At 51.6% G+C, this 19,467-nt stretch overlaps 3 protein-coding genes across 10 annotated transcripts in view; 1 reads left to right on the top strand and 2 right to left on the bottom strand.

The window, feature by feature from the left end:
• The window catches only part of LOC142901303 (CREB-regulated transcription coactivator 2), a 13,316-nt gene extending 6,959 nt beyond the window's left edge, over positions 1-6,357 (bottom strand). For 6 of the 7 annotated variants that reach the window (XM_076045772.1, XM_076045773.1, XM_076045774.1 and 3 more), the window contains exons 1-10: positions 6,030-6,357; positions 4,254-4,355; positions 4,058-4,174; positions 3,614-3,675; positions 2,120-2,188; positions 1,478-1,559; positions 1,270-1,291; positions 1,105-1,181; positions 712-761; positions 119-384 (exon numbers count right to left, since the gene is read on the bottom strand). In XM_076045772.1, coding sequence (XP_075901887.1) covers positions 119-384; positions 712-761; positions 1,105-1,181; positions 1,270-1,291; positions 1,478-1,559; positions 2,120-2,188; positions 3,614-3,675; positions 4,058-4,174; positions 4,254-4,355; positions 6,030-6,203 — 1,021 coding nt within the window. In that variant the 5' untranslated portion in view covers positions 6,204-6,357. The remainder of the gene's footprint in view (positions 1-118; positions 385-711; positions 762-1,104; positions 1,182-1,269; positions 1,292-1,477; positions 1,560-2,119; positions 2,189-3,613; positions 3,676-4,057; positions 4,175-4,253; positions 4,356-6,029) is intronic. The other variant, XM_076045776.1, reaches the window with a different exon arrangement.
• Positions 6,358-9,152: 2,795 nt separating this feature from the next.
• On the bottom strand, positions 9,153-10,101 carry LOC142901321 (jeltraxin-like). The gene is made up of 4 exons (XM_076045795.1): positions 10,044-10,101; positions 9,852-9,954; positions 9,454-9,748; positions 9,153-9,368 (listed from the first exon to the last, which is right to left on the bottom strand). The coding sequence occupies exons 1-4, from the start codon at positions 10,099-10,101 to the stop codon at positions 9,153-9,155; spliced, it is 672 nt and encodes a 223-aa protein (XP_075901910.1).
• A 2,664-nt stretch (positions 10,102-12,765) lies between these two features.
• On the top strand, positions 12,766-19,373 carry kiaa0319 (KIAA0319 ortholog). 2 transcript variants are annotated; one of them, XM_076045753.1, is made up of 14 exons: positions 12,766-13,252; positions 13,393-13,516; positions 13,799-14,337; positions 14,544-14,625; positions 14,753-14,863; positions 14,963-15,110; positions 15,263-15,411; positions 15,492-15,643; positions 16,529-16,667; positions 16,753-16,912; positions 17,086-17,222; positions 17,302-17,424; positions 18,059-18,149; positions 19,136-19,373. In XM_076045753.1, exons 2-14 carry the CDS (start codon positions 13,441-13,443, stop codon positions 19,311-19,313), a joined length of 2,085 nt encoding a protein of 694 aa, XP_075901868.1. In that variant the 5' UTR covers positions 12,766-13,252; positions 13,393-13,440; the 3' UTR covers positions 19,314-19,373. The 2 variants fall into 2 exon arrangements, with proteins under 2 accessions (XP_075901868.1, XP_075901869.1); XM_076045754.1 differs by having other exon boundaries at positions 18,019-18,149.
• The last annotated feature ends 94 nt before the right edge of the window (positions 19,374-19,467 follow it).

The raw sequence follows: 19,467 nt of genomic DNA, 5'->3' as shown, positions 1-19,467 counted from the left end.
GAGAGAGAGAAGGAAGGAAGGAAGGAAGAGAGAGAAGGAAGGAAGGAAGAGAGAAGTAAGGAAGGAAGAGAGAGAAGGAAGGAAGGTCTCTCACTACCCCCCACCCCTGCCCCCCTACCTGGTGTGTGGTGCTGGTAGGCCCCTCCCCCTCCCTGGGCGTGGAGGCCCAGCTGGGTGAGGGTGGAGGCCAGGTTCCCGGTGCTGCCGCCGCCGCTCAGGGGGGCGGGGCCAGCGGGGAAGGCAGGCTCGTCCTGGTCCAGCGGCGTGGGCAGCGGCGAGGGGAAGTGCAGGCTGGACAGGTCGGGCAGCGAGCCGCCCGTGTTGAGCGCCAGCGGGACGCCGAGCGGCGCTGCCGGCGGCTGCTGTTCCGGCGCGCTGAACACGCTGAGGAGCACAGTGACAGTGAGTCCACTGAATCCCCCCTCCAGATAGAACAGCCAACAAAGCAACGCTTCACACGAGACAATAAACAACTTCATATTGCACACGTGCAAAATCCAATTAGAAATCACAAAAGCTCAGCAAAATAGAGAAATTATTTGCAGCCTTTGGATTTGAAATGAAGTAAAACCAATAAACCAATGAAGTCGTTATAACAATAACATAATAGCAGCGGGCCAGCAGCTCCAGCTGTGATTTTATATTGGTCCCCGGGCCAGAGTTTGCCTATGCCCCGGCCACCTCGTCATACTGGGAGCGAGCCGCTCTTACTTGATTCCCGGGACTTCGCAGGACTTTGGTCGCGAAGACAGCAGAGAGAGCTGCAGGAGGAGAAGGAGAAGAAGTTGGAGTTGGAGACCTCCTACCCAGAATGCACCTGGAGAGGTCATCAGAGGGAGAGAGAGACAGAGACAGAGAGGGAGAGAGAGAGAGAGAGGGAGGGAGAGACAGATAGAGAGAGAGGGAGAGGGACAGAGAGAGAAGGAGAGACGGAGAGAGAAGGAAAGAGAGAGAGAGAGCGAGCGAGAGAGAGAGGGACAGAGAGAGAGGGAGGGAGAGAGAGAGGGAAAGAGAGAGAGACAGAGAGAGCGAGAGGGAAAGAGAGAGAGAGAGGGAAAGAGAGCGAGAGAGAGCGAGAGGGAAAGAGAGAGAGAGAGAGGTGACCTTCTTGGCGTCCCAGGGATTGAGCTTCCCGTCGTCCAGCACGTTCTCCTCAATGGGCGGGACCGGGTACGGAAACACTGAGCGACAAAACCAGTGACATCATCAGTGACATCATCAGTGACATCAGCAGCAGCAGCAAATTGACTGTTCAGAGGCAGAACTTACTTCTCCTGCCCCCCTCTGCATCAGCATGGCCTTCAGGAACACACACACACACACACACACACACACACACACACACACACACACACACACACACACACACACACACACACACACACACACACACACACACACGATTTCAGAAGTCAGAAGTCACAACAAAAACCAGTTCACACTGTGTGTGTGTGTGTGCTGGTTTTGCTGCCTCACCGGGACGGCGGCCCCCCATGCTGAAGGGGTCTCCTGTGTGCGGGTTCATGACGCTGGTGTGAAGGGCGGAGTCAGAGTTGGTCCTGTGGGGCGGAGGGGGAAGAGGAGGAGGGGCTGTGAGATGGAGGGATGGAACTCAACACCACCATCCACAGGGGGTGTGAACAACGACAACATCAGCAACACCGACTCCCAGAAGCCCCCTGGAGGGCATGACATCATCGAGCAGCCCGTTCAAACACGCCCACTCACTGACGCAAGCTACTTCCTCATTGGTGGATGTGATCACAAGTTGAAAGTGTGAAAAGAAACGGGTGCGGAGGAGATGAAGGTTGGAGAAGCTTCACACTCCATGTCCAAAAGATCCAGAGGAGGAGGAGGAGAAGAAGAGGAAGAAGAAGAAGAAGAAGAAGAAGAAGAGGAAAAAGAAGAGGAAGAAGAAGAGGAAGAAGAAGAGTGGAATTACGTTTCCCCACAACGTCATCCCATTGGCTCTCAGGCTGGAGGAGGTGGAGCTGGGGTAGGGCAGTGTGGAAGAGGATGGAGATGAAGAGGGAGGAAGAGCAGCAGGAGGAGGTGGAGGAGATGAAGAGGGACTAGAGGGGGAGGGAGCTGGAAGAGGAAGCGCAGGAGGAGGAGTCACCTGTTGAGTGCAGTGGTGGGGAGGCGGAACAACTGGTTTTTATCCCCTGGGAAGCTTCCGGAACAATTCCTTGTCAAGACCAACAAGAAGACACAGTTACTATCCTGCAGCAGCCAGTGGGCGGAGGGCTGAGAGGAGCAAGGGGCGGGGCTGGAGGGGGAGGAAGAGTCGTCTGGACGGGGGGGAAGCAGGCAGAGGAAGACAGAGAGAGAGAGAGAGAGAGAGAGAGAGAGAGAGAGAGAGAGAGAGAAGGATGGAGGCTGGCAAGTCATGTGACCGACGGAGGAGGAGCGAGTGCAGGAGGAGGGAGGGGTCTGTATCCAAACCACACCCACTTTACCAGCCAGCTTGAGATCAGCTGGCCCAAGTCACATGATCTCATCCTCATCATCAGTCTGACTAGCACTGGGTCTGCTGGCCACCACAGCTTCCTTCTGTCAGGTGGGTGGAGCCAGTCTGTCACCAGCCAATCAGCAGGTTGAACATTGACGACCATGTCCACAACCACTGAGGCCAACAGGATGGTCTTCTGGACCGATTCCTCAACCGGTTCCTCCATCGGTTCTCTACAAGTTCCTCAACTGGTTCTTCTACAAGTTCCTCCATCGGTTCCCCTACTGTCTTCTTGACCGGTTCCTCTACTAGTCCCTCCATCGGCCCCTTTTACTGGCTCCTTCGTGGGTTCTTCTGCTGTTAGAGCATCCTGTAGTCTTAGGATGGCGTGATAGAGAAGCACGCCATCAGCCTCCTGTGTGTTGACTGACGCCAGTCTCTCGCTCGCTCTCTCACTCCCAAGAAGAAGGGGACACCAGGACACCTCAGCAGGAGGGTTTTAGTTTAGTTTAGTTTTCATAGTTGAGAAGCAGCAAGAGGTGTAGCAGGAGGAGGAGGAGGAGCAGGAAGAGGAGGTGCAGCAGCAGGAGGTGTGAGAGCTGACAGGTTTGTGTGCTGTGTTAGTGCTTCAGTTGTGAGTGAAAGCTGTGTGAAGCTCCGCCCCTCCTCACAGGTGTTCAGACAAGTCAGAGGCCTCAGCAGAACCGCATGGGACCAGTTCACATACAGAACCAGAAGTCATCGTCATCATCAGCTCTAGCAGGAAGTGGAGAACGTCAGCTGATCACCACTATCAATATCCATCATCACCATCAAGTCTGTCACTGAATCCAATCAGACAGTTGATTTGATGAAAAAAGGGAGGCGGGACATGATGATTGACAGCTGGTGCTGACGACACCCGAGTGGTCCAACTCAGCAACATGGCACTGCCACAAAAAGAGGGCGGAGCTTTGTGCTGAGACTTCCTGCTCATCCCATGATGGAGCAGCTGATCGCTCAGGAAGGTCACTCAAGTTCAAACCAACCCCTGACCCGCAGGGGTCAAAGTGTCATTCCCTGATTGGACCGTCTGAACAGTGGGGGAGGGGGCGGAGCCAAACATGGCTTGAGCAAGTTGCAAAGCAGCGAGGAGGGCGCGGCCTGGAGGACAGAGCGTACCTTCTCCAGCTGGGGTCGGATGGTGGCGACAGGTAGGCCGAGCTGTAGGGGGCGCTATCCACCTGGAGGACATCACTGGTTCAGGACAACAGCAGCAGCAAGGAGGAGCACACTGAAGCCATCCAACAGCAGACGGGAACACGCAGGTATGTACGTACGTATGAACATACATGTATACATACATACATACAACTGTTCTTGGTTTTTGTTTTGTTAATAGTAGTGATCTCTTGACATTTGGTAAGGACAAATAATCTAAAATTTAAAAATTAATAAAAAATTAATGCTATTGGTTATCGTTATCGGCTTGAAAAAAAGCATCTCTAATATATATCTATACACACACACACATATATATATATATATGTACACATGTAATCATATCATGAAATCAAAGAACAGGAAGTGAGCAACAGGAAGTGGCATCGCTGGGCGGAAGGATACGGGTCGGTTGCGGTACGGCCGGGCCGGTGAGATGAAGCGCCGATCCCTCTGGACGCGCTCCACCAGGCCGTGGTGGCGGGTGGAGCGGCTGGACTCCAGGCTGGACGGGAAGGAGCCCTGGAGGGGGAGGGGATAGCAGGGTCAGAGGTCACAGCAGGGAGCGAGGGGAGGGACCAGGGGGCAGGCGGGGCCTCACCTGGAAGTCCTGGGGGCTGCGGCCAATCTGGTTGACGTTGGGCAGCGAGCCGCTGTAGTACGGCCCCTGACTGCGGGCCAGCCGGAGCTTCTGGGCCTGGAGCTGATGGACAGACACACAGACAATAGTAGGTCAGCAGGCAGAGGGACAGACAGACAGACAGACAGACTCTCAGCTCCTCGGCCAGCGGCTCGAGTGGAGGCAACGCTGCCCCCCCGGCTGCACAAATGATGACCGTCAGCATTGGGTTGGCAGATTGAGCAGCCAAAGATCTTCAGCTGAGGATGAAGATGCAGCCTCGACTCTGTGGAGGTTGAATTAAACATCCTGCTGGTCAACCATGGAGCTTATGTCAGGAACACACACACACACCCTGATGCCATCAGCTGATTGAAGCACACAAATAACCACACCCCAGCTCCACCCAACAATCAAGCGCTGGTCATCACAGGTGACTTCAATCATCTCCAAATTTATTCAATGCAAAAACATTTTGATTCGTCATAATTTTACTCTAATCAAACTGTTTGACAGAATTGACTGAATTAGTCTCAACAGATGCTGCGATTGGCTCTGACAGGTCACCTGACCATCTCCAACCACTGGGAGCTGAGCTAAGCTAACGGACCAGCGGGTTCTAAACGGCTGCAGTTCCCCTGAGAAACACTGCAGGGTGTCTGAGTCAAGCTGCTATATGATTGGACCGTGTTGTTTCATTGTGGTGACGCGCTGGAGGTTTTTTCATCGGAGAAGATGCTCTGCTGCTGGAGCAACATCTCAGCGGCTCCAAACTGTGACGTCACGGAGATTAAATTGCCCAATAGTCAAGAACGCAGTCCCGGTGTGAGTCTTAGCGGCCCCTCTTGTAGCTCTAAGGACGGACACACACACACACACACACACACACACACACACACACACACACACACACCACATCCTGCTGTAGTTACGCGGCTAACACGCACTGAACACTTGGCGTCAACAAAAATGGACCAAACTTTCAAACATCAATTTTCTGCTCAGACCGAGCTGGACGAACCGGTGCCGGAACCGGTGCCAGTACCGGTACCGGGTCATCCAGCTGCAGCCCCCGGGATTCGCCGACAGTCTATGGCCCCAAATTCCACCTGGAAAACTATCAAAATAAGGCGGTCGCGACCTATGACGGTGAAAACCGGGATCGAGTACCGACTTTCACAACTTGAGACGCTCGAAGCGGCTTCGTCCATCACGTCGGCTCTCCTCAAACAATACACCACACAGCGCCACCAGCCGGACAGGACGAGAATGACACAGCGACTGAAAGTTTTCGTCCAGCGCTGTCAACCTTGAGAGAGAGCCAACAGGTTCCCGAGGTTGCATACACACAACGACAACACTTCCGGTACAGCGACTATTTTACAACTCCCTAAAGTTGGACACGGGCACCGGGTTTCCCGCCAACGACTTCGGCTCGAACCCGGAGATGAAGTGTCTCCGCTGCGAGTGACGGCAAAGGTATCACAACATAGTAAACAAGGCGGGTTAGCTTCGCTGCTGCTAACGGCTCGCTAGCAGCGCTCAACGACGGATCGGAAACAGACGAGATCGAGTGCCAACAGTGAGTCCCCGCAAGACTTGGCCGCGTTGCGTTGCCTTGCGCGGTTCCCTGAACGCAACAGTAGCGAACATGGCGCCCAGTGGGCCAGGGGCAGCGGGGCAGCCGCCGAGCCCGAGCAAGGCCTCTCCTCCCCCGGCCAGCGCTGTTCCTCCTGCCGCCGCCTCACACTCACTCACCCTGGTCGAGGTGATGTCCATCATCACCTCCTGAAAGGCGGCCGTCTCCTCGGCCTGCCGCTGGGTGTGCAGCGCGATCTTCTCGCTAAACTTTCTCGGGTTTGACGCGCCGGCGCCCAGGCCCGAGGTGGCTCCGGGTCCGGATCCACAGCCGCCTGAGCCCGTCGCAGACATCTTCACCGAGCGGACCGAGCGACCGACGGCGGCGACTTGACGTAGTGGAACGATCCGAAGCAGAAGGGAAGGAGGGTGGCGAAGAGGAGGAGGTCTCACTCTGCACACACTTGTGAAGACCAGAGCGCCCCAGTCTCCCAGGAGCAGCAGGAGGCAGGAGGCTGCTGGTGCTAGAACTCCCTGGTTAGTAGCGCAACAGTATTTTGATTCGATTAATTTATTATATTTATTAAAATATATATATGTCAACCATGATCAAGAACTACAAACGGTATAGTTTTAATCAATTGGGATTTAAATCAAAACCATAATTTGTCTTCTTTCATTTTGTGATGGAGACCCGGAAGATGGTTGGATCCAGATTTCCGCATTTTTGTTGTTTTGTTGTTATTTAGTTAAATGACAAACATGATAATCAGTTTGACCAATAAATAAAGAAAATCATCCAAATAACTCAAATATATCTCAATATTTGTTTCCTCAGCTACAATATACAGCGATGTATCATCCGCTGGGAGAAATCATGTTCTGGTTGCGAAATTATATTGAAGTGATCATTGTAGATGTCACACGTCGGGACACAGAGAGCAGAAATGCTGACAGACGTTCATCACGTTCATAGAACATCTACGGTTTGGGGGCGAGAGTACGAGGACGCCCTCTACTGGACAATTGGAGCTCTCCAAAAGCAGATGAGTGAAGCAGAACTTCCTGGAGAAATCAGAAGAGATCTTTCACAAAGACAATTAAACAAAGGTGGAGGCCAACTGACGAGCATCTTCAGCAGAACCACAATAATGTTTCATTGAAGTATTTTATTTTACTTGAATTAATTTGTGTTTTAAATCATTATTTGGCTTTCCAGATTAAAAAATAATAATAATACATCACTATTCCTGCAGGTGTACTGCAGGTACACAATTTCTCTCAGATAATAATGTGTATGTGGATGAAGACAGGTGCTTTGTGATGATGCTGGACACAGGCTGAGGTTACCCAGGTGAGGGTGTCTGACCATGTGACCCCCTGGGGTCATCACAGATCAGTTGTTGCTGACGTCTGACACAATAAAATCATATATATTCTAAAAAATGGTCACCCAGCCTTCACCCTGTGACTCCCTGGTGTTGATGGATGGATGGATGGATGGATGGGTGTTCTAAAATATTCTAATATCAGAGAAATTAAATTGAATGACCATTAAGTACATAAGTTCAGACATTACTACAAAAACATCCATCCATCCTCTATACCAGATGTGGGCAAACTACGGCCCGGGGACCATATGCAGCTCATTGAGCTTTTTAATCCGCCACGCTGAATTTGAAGAAATGATATTAACAGTCAGGCAATCATGAATCCGCTGCATCTCCTCCATGTTTCCATTGTTTTCAGAGTCATTTCAATAAAGAGCTAAACACCCTGGTGGTTCTACACTGTAAAATCTAATAAGTTGACTTTACTAAAAAAAAAATTGCAAACTTGCTGCCTTAAAAAAAGTAATTGATGTTGACTTAGATGAATTAGATTTGATTAACTTAATTATTGTGAGTTGGCAGTACTCAAATAAGTCGTAATAAATTGGATTACAGAAATGTATTTATTGTGAGCTTCCAGTACTCAAGTGATAGGTTAACTTTCTGTAGTTTTTCTTGACCTAAAAGAATTCTACAACAGAAGATACAACTGCACATACTAATTTCATTAAAAGCACATTATCTAACAGTGATGACCCCCAAAAACACAATGAATGGAGAACACTCGTTCTAAAATTTATTTTAAAATGCATTTAACCCTTTGCTACAGAAATGACTGAATAATACATACATAATACATACATACATATATGGGCGAGCAACCATTTGCCTCAGCTTAAGATGTCTTTGAAAATGGGTAAAGAAGTCTGCTTCTGAGCAAGGCTCCACAAGGTTGCACAACTGACAGTGAAATGCAGTTTCTCCACTTTTGCCTGCATCTTTTTGAGAGTGCCATGTTGGTAGGTGTACTTTGAGTGCATTAAGGTTTAAATGTGCGGAGGCATTCCTTATGAAGACATGGGAGTGGAGATGTCCGAGAGTGGTCTCCATGTTTTAAGCGGTAATGCTTAAGCAAGTGGCCTCTCTTTTCAGCAGGGAATGTGCAGTACTTACAAGTCCACCGCATTAGATGATACTGCTCTGGTAGACCTGAAAAGACATGATAGTTTCAGCATTGCAGGAAAAAAAATAGTTATTTTTTAAAGTACAATTTTTGTTAACAGTCACAAATGAAAATGTAAAATGTATATTTTTTAAATCACAAACTAAAATGTATATCAAAGTAATTCAGAAGTTGTGCTTATTTATTTTATTATTTATTTATTTTTTACCAAAAAGAAGTGTTGCTGGTAATGGTGGCAATTGGAAAGAGAGATTGAAAGAGTTTGAGATTTAATGAGAAGTTGTTGTTTTTTTTGTTTTTTTTGCACGTGAAATTTCTGTATGACAACTTTGTATGTAAAAGCCTCTAGGCTGTGATGGTACACATATTTTGAACTTGGGTTGAACACGGTTCAATGAACTGACAGGAGAAGAGATGATCAGGAGGAGAAGTTTATTTGGGTATATACTGCAATTTGCAGATTACATTTAAATGTTGATTTTTTTTTTTTTCATAACATATTTTATTCAAACTAGGAAAAAAAGAAGCGGCCAGCGCAGCTCTAACAATGTCACAGAAAATCACAATAGTGTTAATAGCGATGATTAAAACAGTAATAGCAACATGTACGTGTTACATCAAAAACAAATCTGGATGGTGCAGTGATTACATCAGTCGAGACAATCAAGTCAAGCAGTGAGATCGAACATTTCTCCTCCGTTCTGATTTCCAGAAGCAAGTAAACCAACTCTCTGTAAATAGTCAAGCATGGGCTGCCACATTAAATGCTTCATTTTACAGAACAAATCTTCAGAGGGGGCACTGGCTGTCCTCCACAAGAACTCGTCCAGTGACCCGGAACTCCAGGTGGGTCCAGTCGAGCACATTCCCAGCGCTGAAGAACCCATTTTCCATGAAGTTCATGATCTCCTGGCGTGGAATGGTTTCATTCCACATGTGCACATCTGTCAGCAACCCGACGAAAGACTGTCCTGCGTCAAACCCTCCACCGTACGAGTCCTGGTCCTGGAGAGGGGACAGTTCAACATTTTGATGAAGCTGAGTTGAGCGTGCAGAAGAATTACAAGTATGTGAGTGTGCAGCACTGTACCTGTCCCAAAGTGATGCTGAAGGGGCCAGTGATGTTTCCAGTGGTGATGTACCTCCTAACACTGTGTCGTCCATCCAGCCACACCTGTGCCGCTCCGGTCACACCGTCCCATGTGACGCACATGGAATGCCACGTGTTCAAGGCGTAGTCCATCCCTAGGAACGACTTCCAGGAATCTTTGACAAAGAGGATGAATTGATTTGGGTTTGGATCCCAAAACAGAACCAAGCCATCGGCATGGCTCGGTGTAGCCAACGAGAAGAGAACGTGAGTTCTAGTCAAGTCTGTGAAGGACCTGCAGCGACGGCAAAGGCACAGTCAGTCATTAATGTATCATATCTCAAGTAGATCATCCACTTATGTGTACATGTGTGTTGTTGTTGTTGTGTCACTCTCACCTGAGGCAGACAGTGGCAGCACCGAGATCCTGCTCTGATGTGGTCAGAGCCACATGAGCAGTGTCGGTCTCTAGTGGGAAAGTGAACATTTCAAATAGAATATCTGAAAAAAAACAACCAACATGAGAGAACAAGTTTTCCATGATCAAACTGTTTACAAATACATCTTCTGTTACTAAGGTGTTATTTTACCTTGAGGTCTGGCTGCACACACGGGCAGCAGAGCCAGACACACCAGGAGGAACTTCATCTACAATAAACAACACAGCAACAAACAGCACAGAATGAAAACATCTCCATCTGTTTTGACAAACATGGTCTTCTGCTGTTCTCCCACAGTGTTCATCTCATGCTCTTTCCTGTCCTTACCTTTCGTAGTGACCGGGAGACGGGACGCAAAGTTCTGACCGCTGATGTTACGAGAGGCGCCGAGGCTTCGAAGGTGTCCGGTAAAGATGGGGACGACTGACTGACTGAATTCCTGCTCAGGACGTCTGCCCTTTTCTACCCATCGCAGGTGGACCTCGGTCATGGGCGGTGAGGGGGGGGTGGGGGGGGGGGGGAGCGGGATAGTGGGAGGAGGGAGGCCTGAGGGCCAAGACAGGAAAAAAAAGACAGAGGAGAGAGAAGAGAGGGAAAAAAAAAGTGCTTGTGTCATGTGTAATAATAATAATAATAAAAAAATAATAATAATGATAAAAATAAAATAAAATAAATAATAATAATAATAATAATAATAATAATAATAATAATAATAATAAAAATAATAATAAAAATAATAATAAAAAAAATTATAATAATGATGATAATAATAATGATAATTAGCCATTCTCCATAGTAATTATCACTTACAGCTGTAATAACAGCTATTCATTTCTATTCAGACTCCTGACACCCATCTACCGATAACATGAATCAAAAAGCTTTAATGGATTTTGTCGTGATTTGTGATTTAATGGAAACACACGAAACAAAACATACATTTGTCCAGATGACGCAACTGTCTCGGCCAGACGTCAATTTCATTATTAAGGCCAAACAGTCATAATTTCACCTGTTGGTCCAGGAACGGGTCGAGCAGCTGAGTCAGTAGTTGAGTCATGCCTGGCCTCTCCTCCTCCTCCTCCTCTTCCTCCTCCTCCTCCTCCTCCTCCTCCTCACTAAGCCTCTGTTGCTCCCCTGTCGTCTCTTTCTCTCCTGCTCCAATATTTCTCTTAAAATAAGAAGAGGTGTCTGTGGACTTTCTCTTCCTTGTCTGAAAATGACTGACATACACAAGCAGCAGCTTAACTCAGTTAAAGATGTCAGAAAGCCGTCACAGAGCTGCGGTAACAGGTGCTGTAACTGCACTGTTTAGCACTTCAAAAGCACATGTGGCGACGCCTACTTCCCCCCCCACCGTCCCCTCTTTCGCAAAAGAATATTATATTATAATATTGGCTTTTTGACTTGTTTTGACTTACTGAGGCTCGGTTCCGAACTCCTTGCCGTTTTTTTTATTTATTTTTTTTATTTTATTTTTTTGACGCTTGACGCGTCTCACTCAGCGCGTCTCCTCCGTCTTATGTCTTAACTGAGGCGTCGGGGCCTGCGATGAGTGAGGGAAGATCACGAGCGGCTCGGCCCGATTGGGATGAAATGCATAACTGACCCTATGACAATCTATACTGGCCAGTGGAGTGGCCAGTGAATGTATGAGGGGGCGGGGATGCTGCTCGCAAAACGTTCTGTTTTTCCCACTCGCGCCTGTCAGTGTACGTGACGAAGGTCACGGGATTTCTCGGAAACAAACCTTCGACCAGCGTGACGTGTTCCAGATGAAGGCTAAAGCCTTCGTGTTCCCAGAACTTCGACATTGTTGCCCCTCCATGGCGAACCTCTATCACTACCAAAAGTAGCGTGTTCAAAGAGAGCTCTGAAGTCAACACATTCCTGCGAGAGGGCACAGTGGTCAGGATGACGGTGACGTCAGGCCTCATCGGGCCTTGACCCAACCGGTTCCGGAAAGGCTTCAATTCTCCAAGTTCATGTGCAAACCAATGAAAAAGACAGAATGTATGTCCAAATCATTTTAAATGATAATATGTGTATAATACATTTTTCCCTGAAAGTGTCATGATTGGCAGAGGTTCTTCTGCATGACACGGGAATGTTTGACACAGCGATGGAAGAGTCTAACTCACGTTGTTGGGTCAGTGTGTTCAGTCAGTGATTGAAGGGAACGGGCTGCTGCTGCGTAGACGTGGAGAATTCCTTCAATCAATCAGTCAAACTTTATTTATATAGCACTTTCCACTGAGTGGGGCCGTAATGGCTGAACGCAGCCTCGCCGTGCGTGACGGGTTTGTTTTGACTCGTGGAAGAGTTCACAGGCCGGTGTGTTCCCAGAGCTGATACATTGTTATGTGTTGTGTTTCTAAGGTCAACCTCGATCACAACGTGGTGATAGAGTGAAGTATCTTTTTTTTGGGGGGGGGGAGGGGAATAAGGATTCAGAATTTGTTTCAATGCTTTATTGTTGTTGGGGCAAACAGCTGTTCTTTCTTTTCACCTTGAATCTTGGGTTACTCTGTCACAATACTTATGCTTGATCTTAGAAATGTAGTCGGTTATCTTATTCCATACCGTTGTGCCTTGTTTGTTTGCATATAATTGTTCAATATAAAAAAAAAAGAAAAAAAAGAAAAACGCTCCAAGTGCGCCCTCGTCATTTTCTCTGTTTTCTCGACAGTGTTACACTGAAAAGAGAAACGGGATGAATAGTAGCACCGGGTTGGAGTGATGGCGGCGCCCATGGGTCTGCAGTTGGGTCCTCTTGCGACGTAGCGTCAGTGCGTCAGGCGCACTGACTACCGTAATAACTGGAGTGTGTGTGCGCGCGCGCAACATCTTTTCTCTCCCATTCAAATCGGGGACTGTCCCCGAAAATCAGGGACGTCTGGTCACCCGAGATCATCATCATCATCATCATCATCATCATCAGCAGCAGCAGCAGCATCCGTCGTGCTGGACGGTGACAGGTCAGGTGTTTGCGACAGAAGCGGCGGGGTTGACGGCACCAGACTCATCCACCGTCACAACCGCAGTGAAGTCTCTGCGTCGGCGTGAACACGGTGGAGGTCCGGAACTTGGCCCCAGCCGAATGCGAACGCAGTCGAGACGGATCCGGAAGGTGTTCAACTCGCGGTGGCATCAGGCTGAAACTAGTTCTGAACGTCCCGGTCCAGTTCAAACCGGCAGTTCTTTCAAGGGAATTCCGACCCGTGCTGCTCTGTGTGTGCCTGGCTGCGGCCACGCAGGTGTGTTGTTGTGTTTGCGGTGGAACACCGCTGGGTGGGCGGGACTTCCAGGTGGCGCTTTCCGGCCTCGTGGTGCTGAAGATTTGGAGCTGAGAGCAGCAGGTTGGTGTGTGTGTGTGTGTGTGTGTGTGTGTGTGTGTGTGTGTGTGTGTGTGTGTGTGTGTGTGTGTTGGTTTAGCTGTCCCTGGCTCCCGCCGTGTCTCGTATGTTTCTGTGACCAACCAGGCGGTGTCTTTGAACAGGTTAGGTCACGTGACCTGGTGGTTCTGGGCCGCTGGTGCGGCGTGACCATGCGGGACCTGAGGCGTCTCCCCCCGCTGCACCTCCTCCTTCTCCTCCTGCTCCTCCTTCTCTGCAGCCTCCAGGGTAACCAGTGACCCTCTGCATTATGTTTTCATTCAGCTCTTTAATGAGCTGCACTGCTCAGAGCAGTCGTCCACCACTGTCATCTGCTTTCACGCCTTCTACGATGAAGCCACGTTTTCTTTCCATTGCCAAACAATAACCAACTTTCACAGGGTGTTTTCACTCGTCTCGTTGTCAGAGGAAATTTATTGAAGCATCACATTACTGGTATAATGGATGTAAACACTGCGAGCTGAATAAAGACGTGTTTTTAATTCACCCTCGATCATTGTGTGGTTCCAGCTGCAGTGGCTCCTCCGTGCAGGCAGGGGGCGACCTTCCCGGGGATGGTGGTGTCTCTGGAGGTGGGGAGCGGCAGCGTGGTGCGACTCCCTGGCGTGGCGTCGCTGGCGCGCTGCGTGGCGGCGGGCTGCGACCTCCCGGGCTATGACCTGGTCTGGCTGTCCCGGGGCAGCTGCTACGTCCTGAGCTGCCAGCAGGGGGAGGACTGTCGGCCCCGCCCTGCACACTCCACCCTGGCCTTCCTGCAGAGGGCGCCGCCGCAGGCGCTGCAGCCCTCCCCCCAGTCGGAGCGCCCCCGACTGGACACGCCCACCCTGGATGGACTGGTGGGTGGGGGAGGGGCAAAGGGGAGGAGCCAGAAGGAGGAGGACAGAGCTCGTAGCTATGAGGCCGAGACAGAGTCACTGACGGGAGATGAGTTCAACCACTCAGAAGCGGCCGCGGGCTCGGAAAGAGGCGGGGCCAAAGACGACTTCTCAGCTTCCAGAAAGGAAGCAGGCGACCTCGGAGCGGAGGTCAACACAGAGGTCAACTCAGAGGTCAGGTGACATCAGTAGGAAGAGAGATTGGTTGCAGAGGTGTGTGTGTAGCTGTGAGTGTGTAACAGTGTGTGTAGCTGTGAGTGTGTAACAGTGTGTGTGGCTGTGAGTGTGTAACTGTGTGTGTAGCTGTGAGTGTGTAACTGTGTGTGTGGCTGTGAGTGTGTGCAGCCATGACTCGCACAAGAGACACTTTCTTGTTGCAGAGACGCCTCAACTGGGAGCCAGTGACACAGCAGCAGGTGCCGACAGCTGACTCCGCCCCCTTCTCGACCGGCCAGACGACTGGTACTCACCACACACACACACACACACACACACACACACACACACAAAGATACAGGCCATCCAGAGTGACGACATCACGGAAACTCAGCAGTGCTGTGTTGTGTTGCCGTGACGCCGCTTCCTCCAGCTCCTCCGTCGATCCCCGGCCGACCTCTGACCTTTGACCTTCCCGCCGCCACCTCCTCCTGTATCAGCGCCAACATTCCCAGCTTGGCCACGCCCCTGGCCGTGTCGCCAGGTACACATGAATTCCACTGTGTGGTCATGTGACGCTGCAGCGATCACATGACACCTGCCCCCCCCCAACCCCTCCCTCCCTCACTCTCACTGTCCTCAGCTCCAGATGTGGGCGGGGCAGAGCGCGGCCCGCGGGCCGTCGTGGGGCCGGACAGGAAGTTGTTTCTTCCCGTCAGCAGTTTGAAGCTGGACGGCGGAGAAAGCAGCGGCTCGCGCGGCGTCGCCAGCTTCCACTGGGAGGCGCTCAGGTCAGACGGAAAAAAACTATCCGCTCCATTTCAAGCAACAACTACTATAATAAAAAAGTGTCAAACTTAGAAGAGAACAAAAGCAACCAGCAAGTTGTTGTCCAATGTAAGCAGTAGAAAGTACAGATATTTGTGTACAAATGTCGTTCCAGTGGCCCCCCCGGCCTGAGGCTGGAGGGGGCGGACCAGCAGGTGGCCACTGCCAGCGGCCTCCAGCAGGGGCGCTACACCTTCAGACTGACCGTGAGCGACCGGCAGGGGGCGACGGACAGCACGTCTCTGACAGTCCGAGTCCAGGAAGGTCAGGGGGTGTCGGGAAGGGGCCACATGGTGATGCACTAAGTCCCACCCCCTCACTCTTCCCACTTCCTGTTCCTGCAGCCAGGAGTCTTCCTCCCGTGGCCCACGCCAGCGGAAGCCACACCCTCATGCTGCCCAACAGCTCCCTGCTCCTCCGAGGCTCCGTGACCAGCGGAGACCAGAGCCACGTCCACTTCCTGTGGGTCCGAGACCCCCAGAGTCCCGCTGCCGGGGTCAGCTGACACTTCCTGTCTGGATCTGTCAAGAAATTCCCATTTAGGAAGATTTATTTTGATCTGAGGGGTGGAGTTTCATTAGGAATAGATCACATCCTGTTTTGGCACCTCTTTGAGTTTTGGCACTACTTCCTGTCTCAGCAGGCGCCGTGGCTCAGGTGTCTGTCTGCGTTGTTTTCTGATAAATTTGGATCCAACATGTAAACAAGTCAAGGGCTCAAGTCTATGAAGGGCTAGGCCTATGGAGGACTGGGTCTGTGGAGGGCTGGGTCTGTGAGGACTGGGTCTGTGGAGGGCTGGGTCTGTGGAGGGCTGGGTCTGTAGAGGGCTGGGTCTGTGGAGGGCTGGGTCTGTAGAGGGCTGGGTCTGTAGAGGACTGGGTCTGTGGAGGGCTGGGTCTGTGGAGGGCTGGGTCTGCGAGGACTGGGTCTGTGGAGGACTGGGTCTGTGGAGGACTGGGTCTGCGAGGACTGGGTCTGTAGAGGGCTGGGTCTGTAGAGGACTGGGTCTGTAGAGGGCTGGGTCTGTGGAGGACTGGGTCTGTAGAGGACTGGGTCTGTGGAGGGCTGAGTCTGTAGAGGACTGGGTCTGTAGAGGGCTGGGTCTGTGGAGGGCTGGGTCTGTGAGGACTGGGTCTGTGGAGGGCTGGGTCTGTGAGGACTGGGTCTGTAGAGGGCTGGGTCTGTGGAGGGGTGGGTCTGTGAGGACTGGGTCTGTGGAGGGCTGGGTCTGTGAGGACTGGGTCTGTAGAGGGCTGGGTCTGTGGAGGGGTGGGTCTGTGAGGACTGGGTCTGTAGAGGGCTGGGTCTGGAGAGGGCTGGGTCTATAGAGGGCTGGGTCTATCACTTCAGGACAGCTTGTGGAGCTGTGACTGTGTTGCAGGACGTCCTGTACGGCTCGGAGCAGCAGGCCTCCCTCTACCTGGCCAACCTGGTCCAGGGCACCTACCTGTTCCAGCTGAGGGTGACTGACGGCCAGGGCCGGTTGGCCACGGCCACGGCCACCGTGGAGGTGCGGCCAGGTGTGTTCCCTCTCCTCTGCTCCTCCTCCTCCTCCACCTCCTCCCCCTCCTCCTCCCTCACCTGTCCCACCTGCTCCTCCTGCAGAGCCGGACGGTGGTGAGCAGGTGGAGCTGGAGCTGCTGGTGTCGGTGTCGGAGCTCAGCGTGGCTCAGAGGGACACGGTGGTCCGCCAGCTGGCTGCACTGCTCCATGTGGTGGACAGCGACATCCAGGTGGGGGCGCTGCAAGGACGCTCGGATCTCAGGTAGCCACCTACTGACCAGATGTGTCTATAGATCACAGGGGTCCAACTCTGGCCCGTGGGCCAAATGTGGCACGCGGTGTCATTATATTTGGCCCTTGGAGACCAATAGGAAATGAGATGTTTGCTTTGCTCCTGCCTGAACTCTGTGTGTGTGTGTGTGTGTGTGTGTGCAGCACGGTAATGCGGCTCTGTGTCAGGGGCCCCTCAGGACCCCTGGCAGCCCCCAGACTGGTGGCGCTGCTGAGGAACCAGCTGCTGAGGGAGAGGAGCGACTTCCTGCTGTTCCGAGTGCTGAGAGTCGACACCGTCTGTGAGACGTGAAGCTTCCTGTGCCCCTGCTGACCTCAGCTCCTCGCCTCCTCTGACTCCTTCTCCTGTTGCCTCCTCAGTGTGCCTGCTCAGCTGCTCAGGGCGTGGCCAGTGTGACCCAATCAGCAAAGAGTGCACCTGCGACCCCTTCTGGACGGAGAACGTGATTCGTCGTTACCTCGGTGACGGCCAGAGTAACTGCGGTAAGTCACACGGCTAGTGGTTAAAGCTCCTCCTCCTCCTCCTCTTCCTCCTCATCTCTCCTCCTCCTCCTTTCTACTCCTCCTCATCCTCATCTCTGCTCCTCCTCCTCCTCATTTCTCCTCCTCCTCATCTCTGCTCTTCCTCCTCCTCCTCTCTGCTCTTCCTCCTCCTTCTCTCTACTCCTCCTCCTCGTCTCTGCTCTTCCTCCTCCTTCTCTCTACTCCTCCTCCTCATCTCTCCTCCTCATCTCTGCTCTTCCTCCTCCTCCTCTCTGCTCCACCTCCTCCTCCTCGTCTCTGCTCCTCCTCCTCCTCATCTCTGCTCCATCTCCTTCTCTTCATCTTCATCTCTGCTCCATGAGCCAGGTGGCCAGTGGGCAGGTCTCCCTGCTGATTGGTTGCCCAGGTGATGGACTGATCCCCACCTCATGGAGCCTTGTCTAAAGGCCCAGGGTTTACTGTTTTAGTGCCATCTAGTGGTCACAAAGTGTATTACTGACAACATTAATGTCCAAACTGGCACATCTTTGTGACACCAGCTTCTGGCCTGCCATAGCAGCCACTTCCTGTTGCTAGCTGTGTACAGAGCTGCAGGTTGTTTTGTTGTCGTCGTCGCTGTCTGTCTGTCTGTCAGAGTGGAGGGTGCTCTACGTCATCCTGGCCAGCTTCCTGTCGGCCGTTGCCATCCTGTCCATCGGCTGGACCTTCATCTGCTGCTGCAAGAGGTGAGCTGGCCAGGCCATAGACCAGGGGTGTCCAAACCGTTTCCACTGAGGGCCACATACATAGAAATATAGGAGGGGCGGGGCCACTTACTAGAAATGAGCTATATTGCCTTAACTTTAGTGTATTAAAGTTAGAAAAATCAATTAAAAGCGGTCAAATATGTCGTATTGTTGAATATGATTAAAGACAAAGCTGCCTCCATCACAGCTTTCCATAAAAGGATCTTTACTGATTGATTCAGAAAAAGCTTTGCTGGCTCATTCTCACAACAGCAGCCTCACATTTCTTCTCAGACACAAGATTTACAGCACAGAGAAAAAAAACAACAAAGGGGGAAATGGGAGGGGCAAATTTCAAGCTCGTTATTTAAGTCATTAGGCTTGGCAACCCAGCTGTTAACGTTGGTTTGAAACGGTTGTCAACATTAACAGACTGAACTGGACTTGATAACAGGAGCGCAGGAGCATTATTCTGCTGAGTATCAGCTGCGCTGGGTGTGTAAACCGGGCCCTCCGGCTGCGGTGCTGATCCGACGCCACTCGTGCCAAAGGTCCGGACAAATGTCACTCCGTCAATGAGCCAATCTGCATCAGATGAGATCAGCTGACTGTGCGTGTGCAGTGTGTACGCTGTGCACTCTGGTGTGCACAAGCAGGGCGGGGACAGAATTGATGCGCACTATTGATATTTGTCGCGTGTGTGCCTGCACATGCGTGCTCTTTAACACACGGCTACTGTGGAATACATTTTCTGCTCACCTACAGTGGGAACGGCGTTGCACTCAGTGGGAGCAGCTCCCCCTGGTGTTAAAACTAAGAAGTGCAATACACTGTGCGGGCCATATTCTGTTCTATTGAGAACATTTCTTGGGGGCCAATTAAAAATGGACTGCGGGCTGTAGTTTGGACACCCCTGCCATAGACTGATCCCGCCGCCAGGCCATAGACTGATCCTGTCCTGATCCCATCTGTGTGTGTGTGTCCAGGAGGAGGCGGGCCCAGGTGAGGAGGAGGACCAGGTACACCATCCTGGACGACATGGACGAGCAGGAGAGAGTGGAGCTCCGCCCCAAAGCCGCCCGCTCCCTGCCGGCTCCGCCCACAGGTGGTGTTGACGTGGCCGACCTGCAGCGGCGCCGCTGGCGGGAGCCTCCCGCTCACTGAGCGCTGCGGCTCTGAAGGACTCGGTTACCCAGAGGCCCTTGCAGCGAGGGAGTTTCACCCACTGATTGATGTTCCCGACGCGACGCTGTTGTTGTCGTCGTCTCGGCTGGCGGCCAACAACAGCGACACGCAAAGACACGCCGCCGCCGTCTTC

The sequence above is a fragment of the Nelusetta ayraudi genome, unplaced genomic scaffold, assembly GCF_046127955.1.
Source record: "Nelusetta ayraudi isolate G7.1 ecotype Tasmania unplaced genomic scaffold, CSIRO-AGI_Nayr_v1 ptg000087l, whole genome shotgun sequence".
Classification (NCBI taxonomy): domain Eukaryota; kingdom Metazoa; phylum Chordata; class Actinopteri; order Tetraodontiformes; family Monacanthidae; genus Nelusetta; species Nelusetta ayraudi.
Note: the sequence above shows the minus strand (reverse complement) of the source record. Positions and strands in the feature narration are given on the sequence as shown.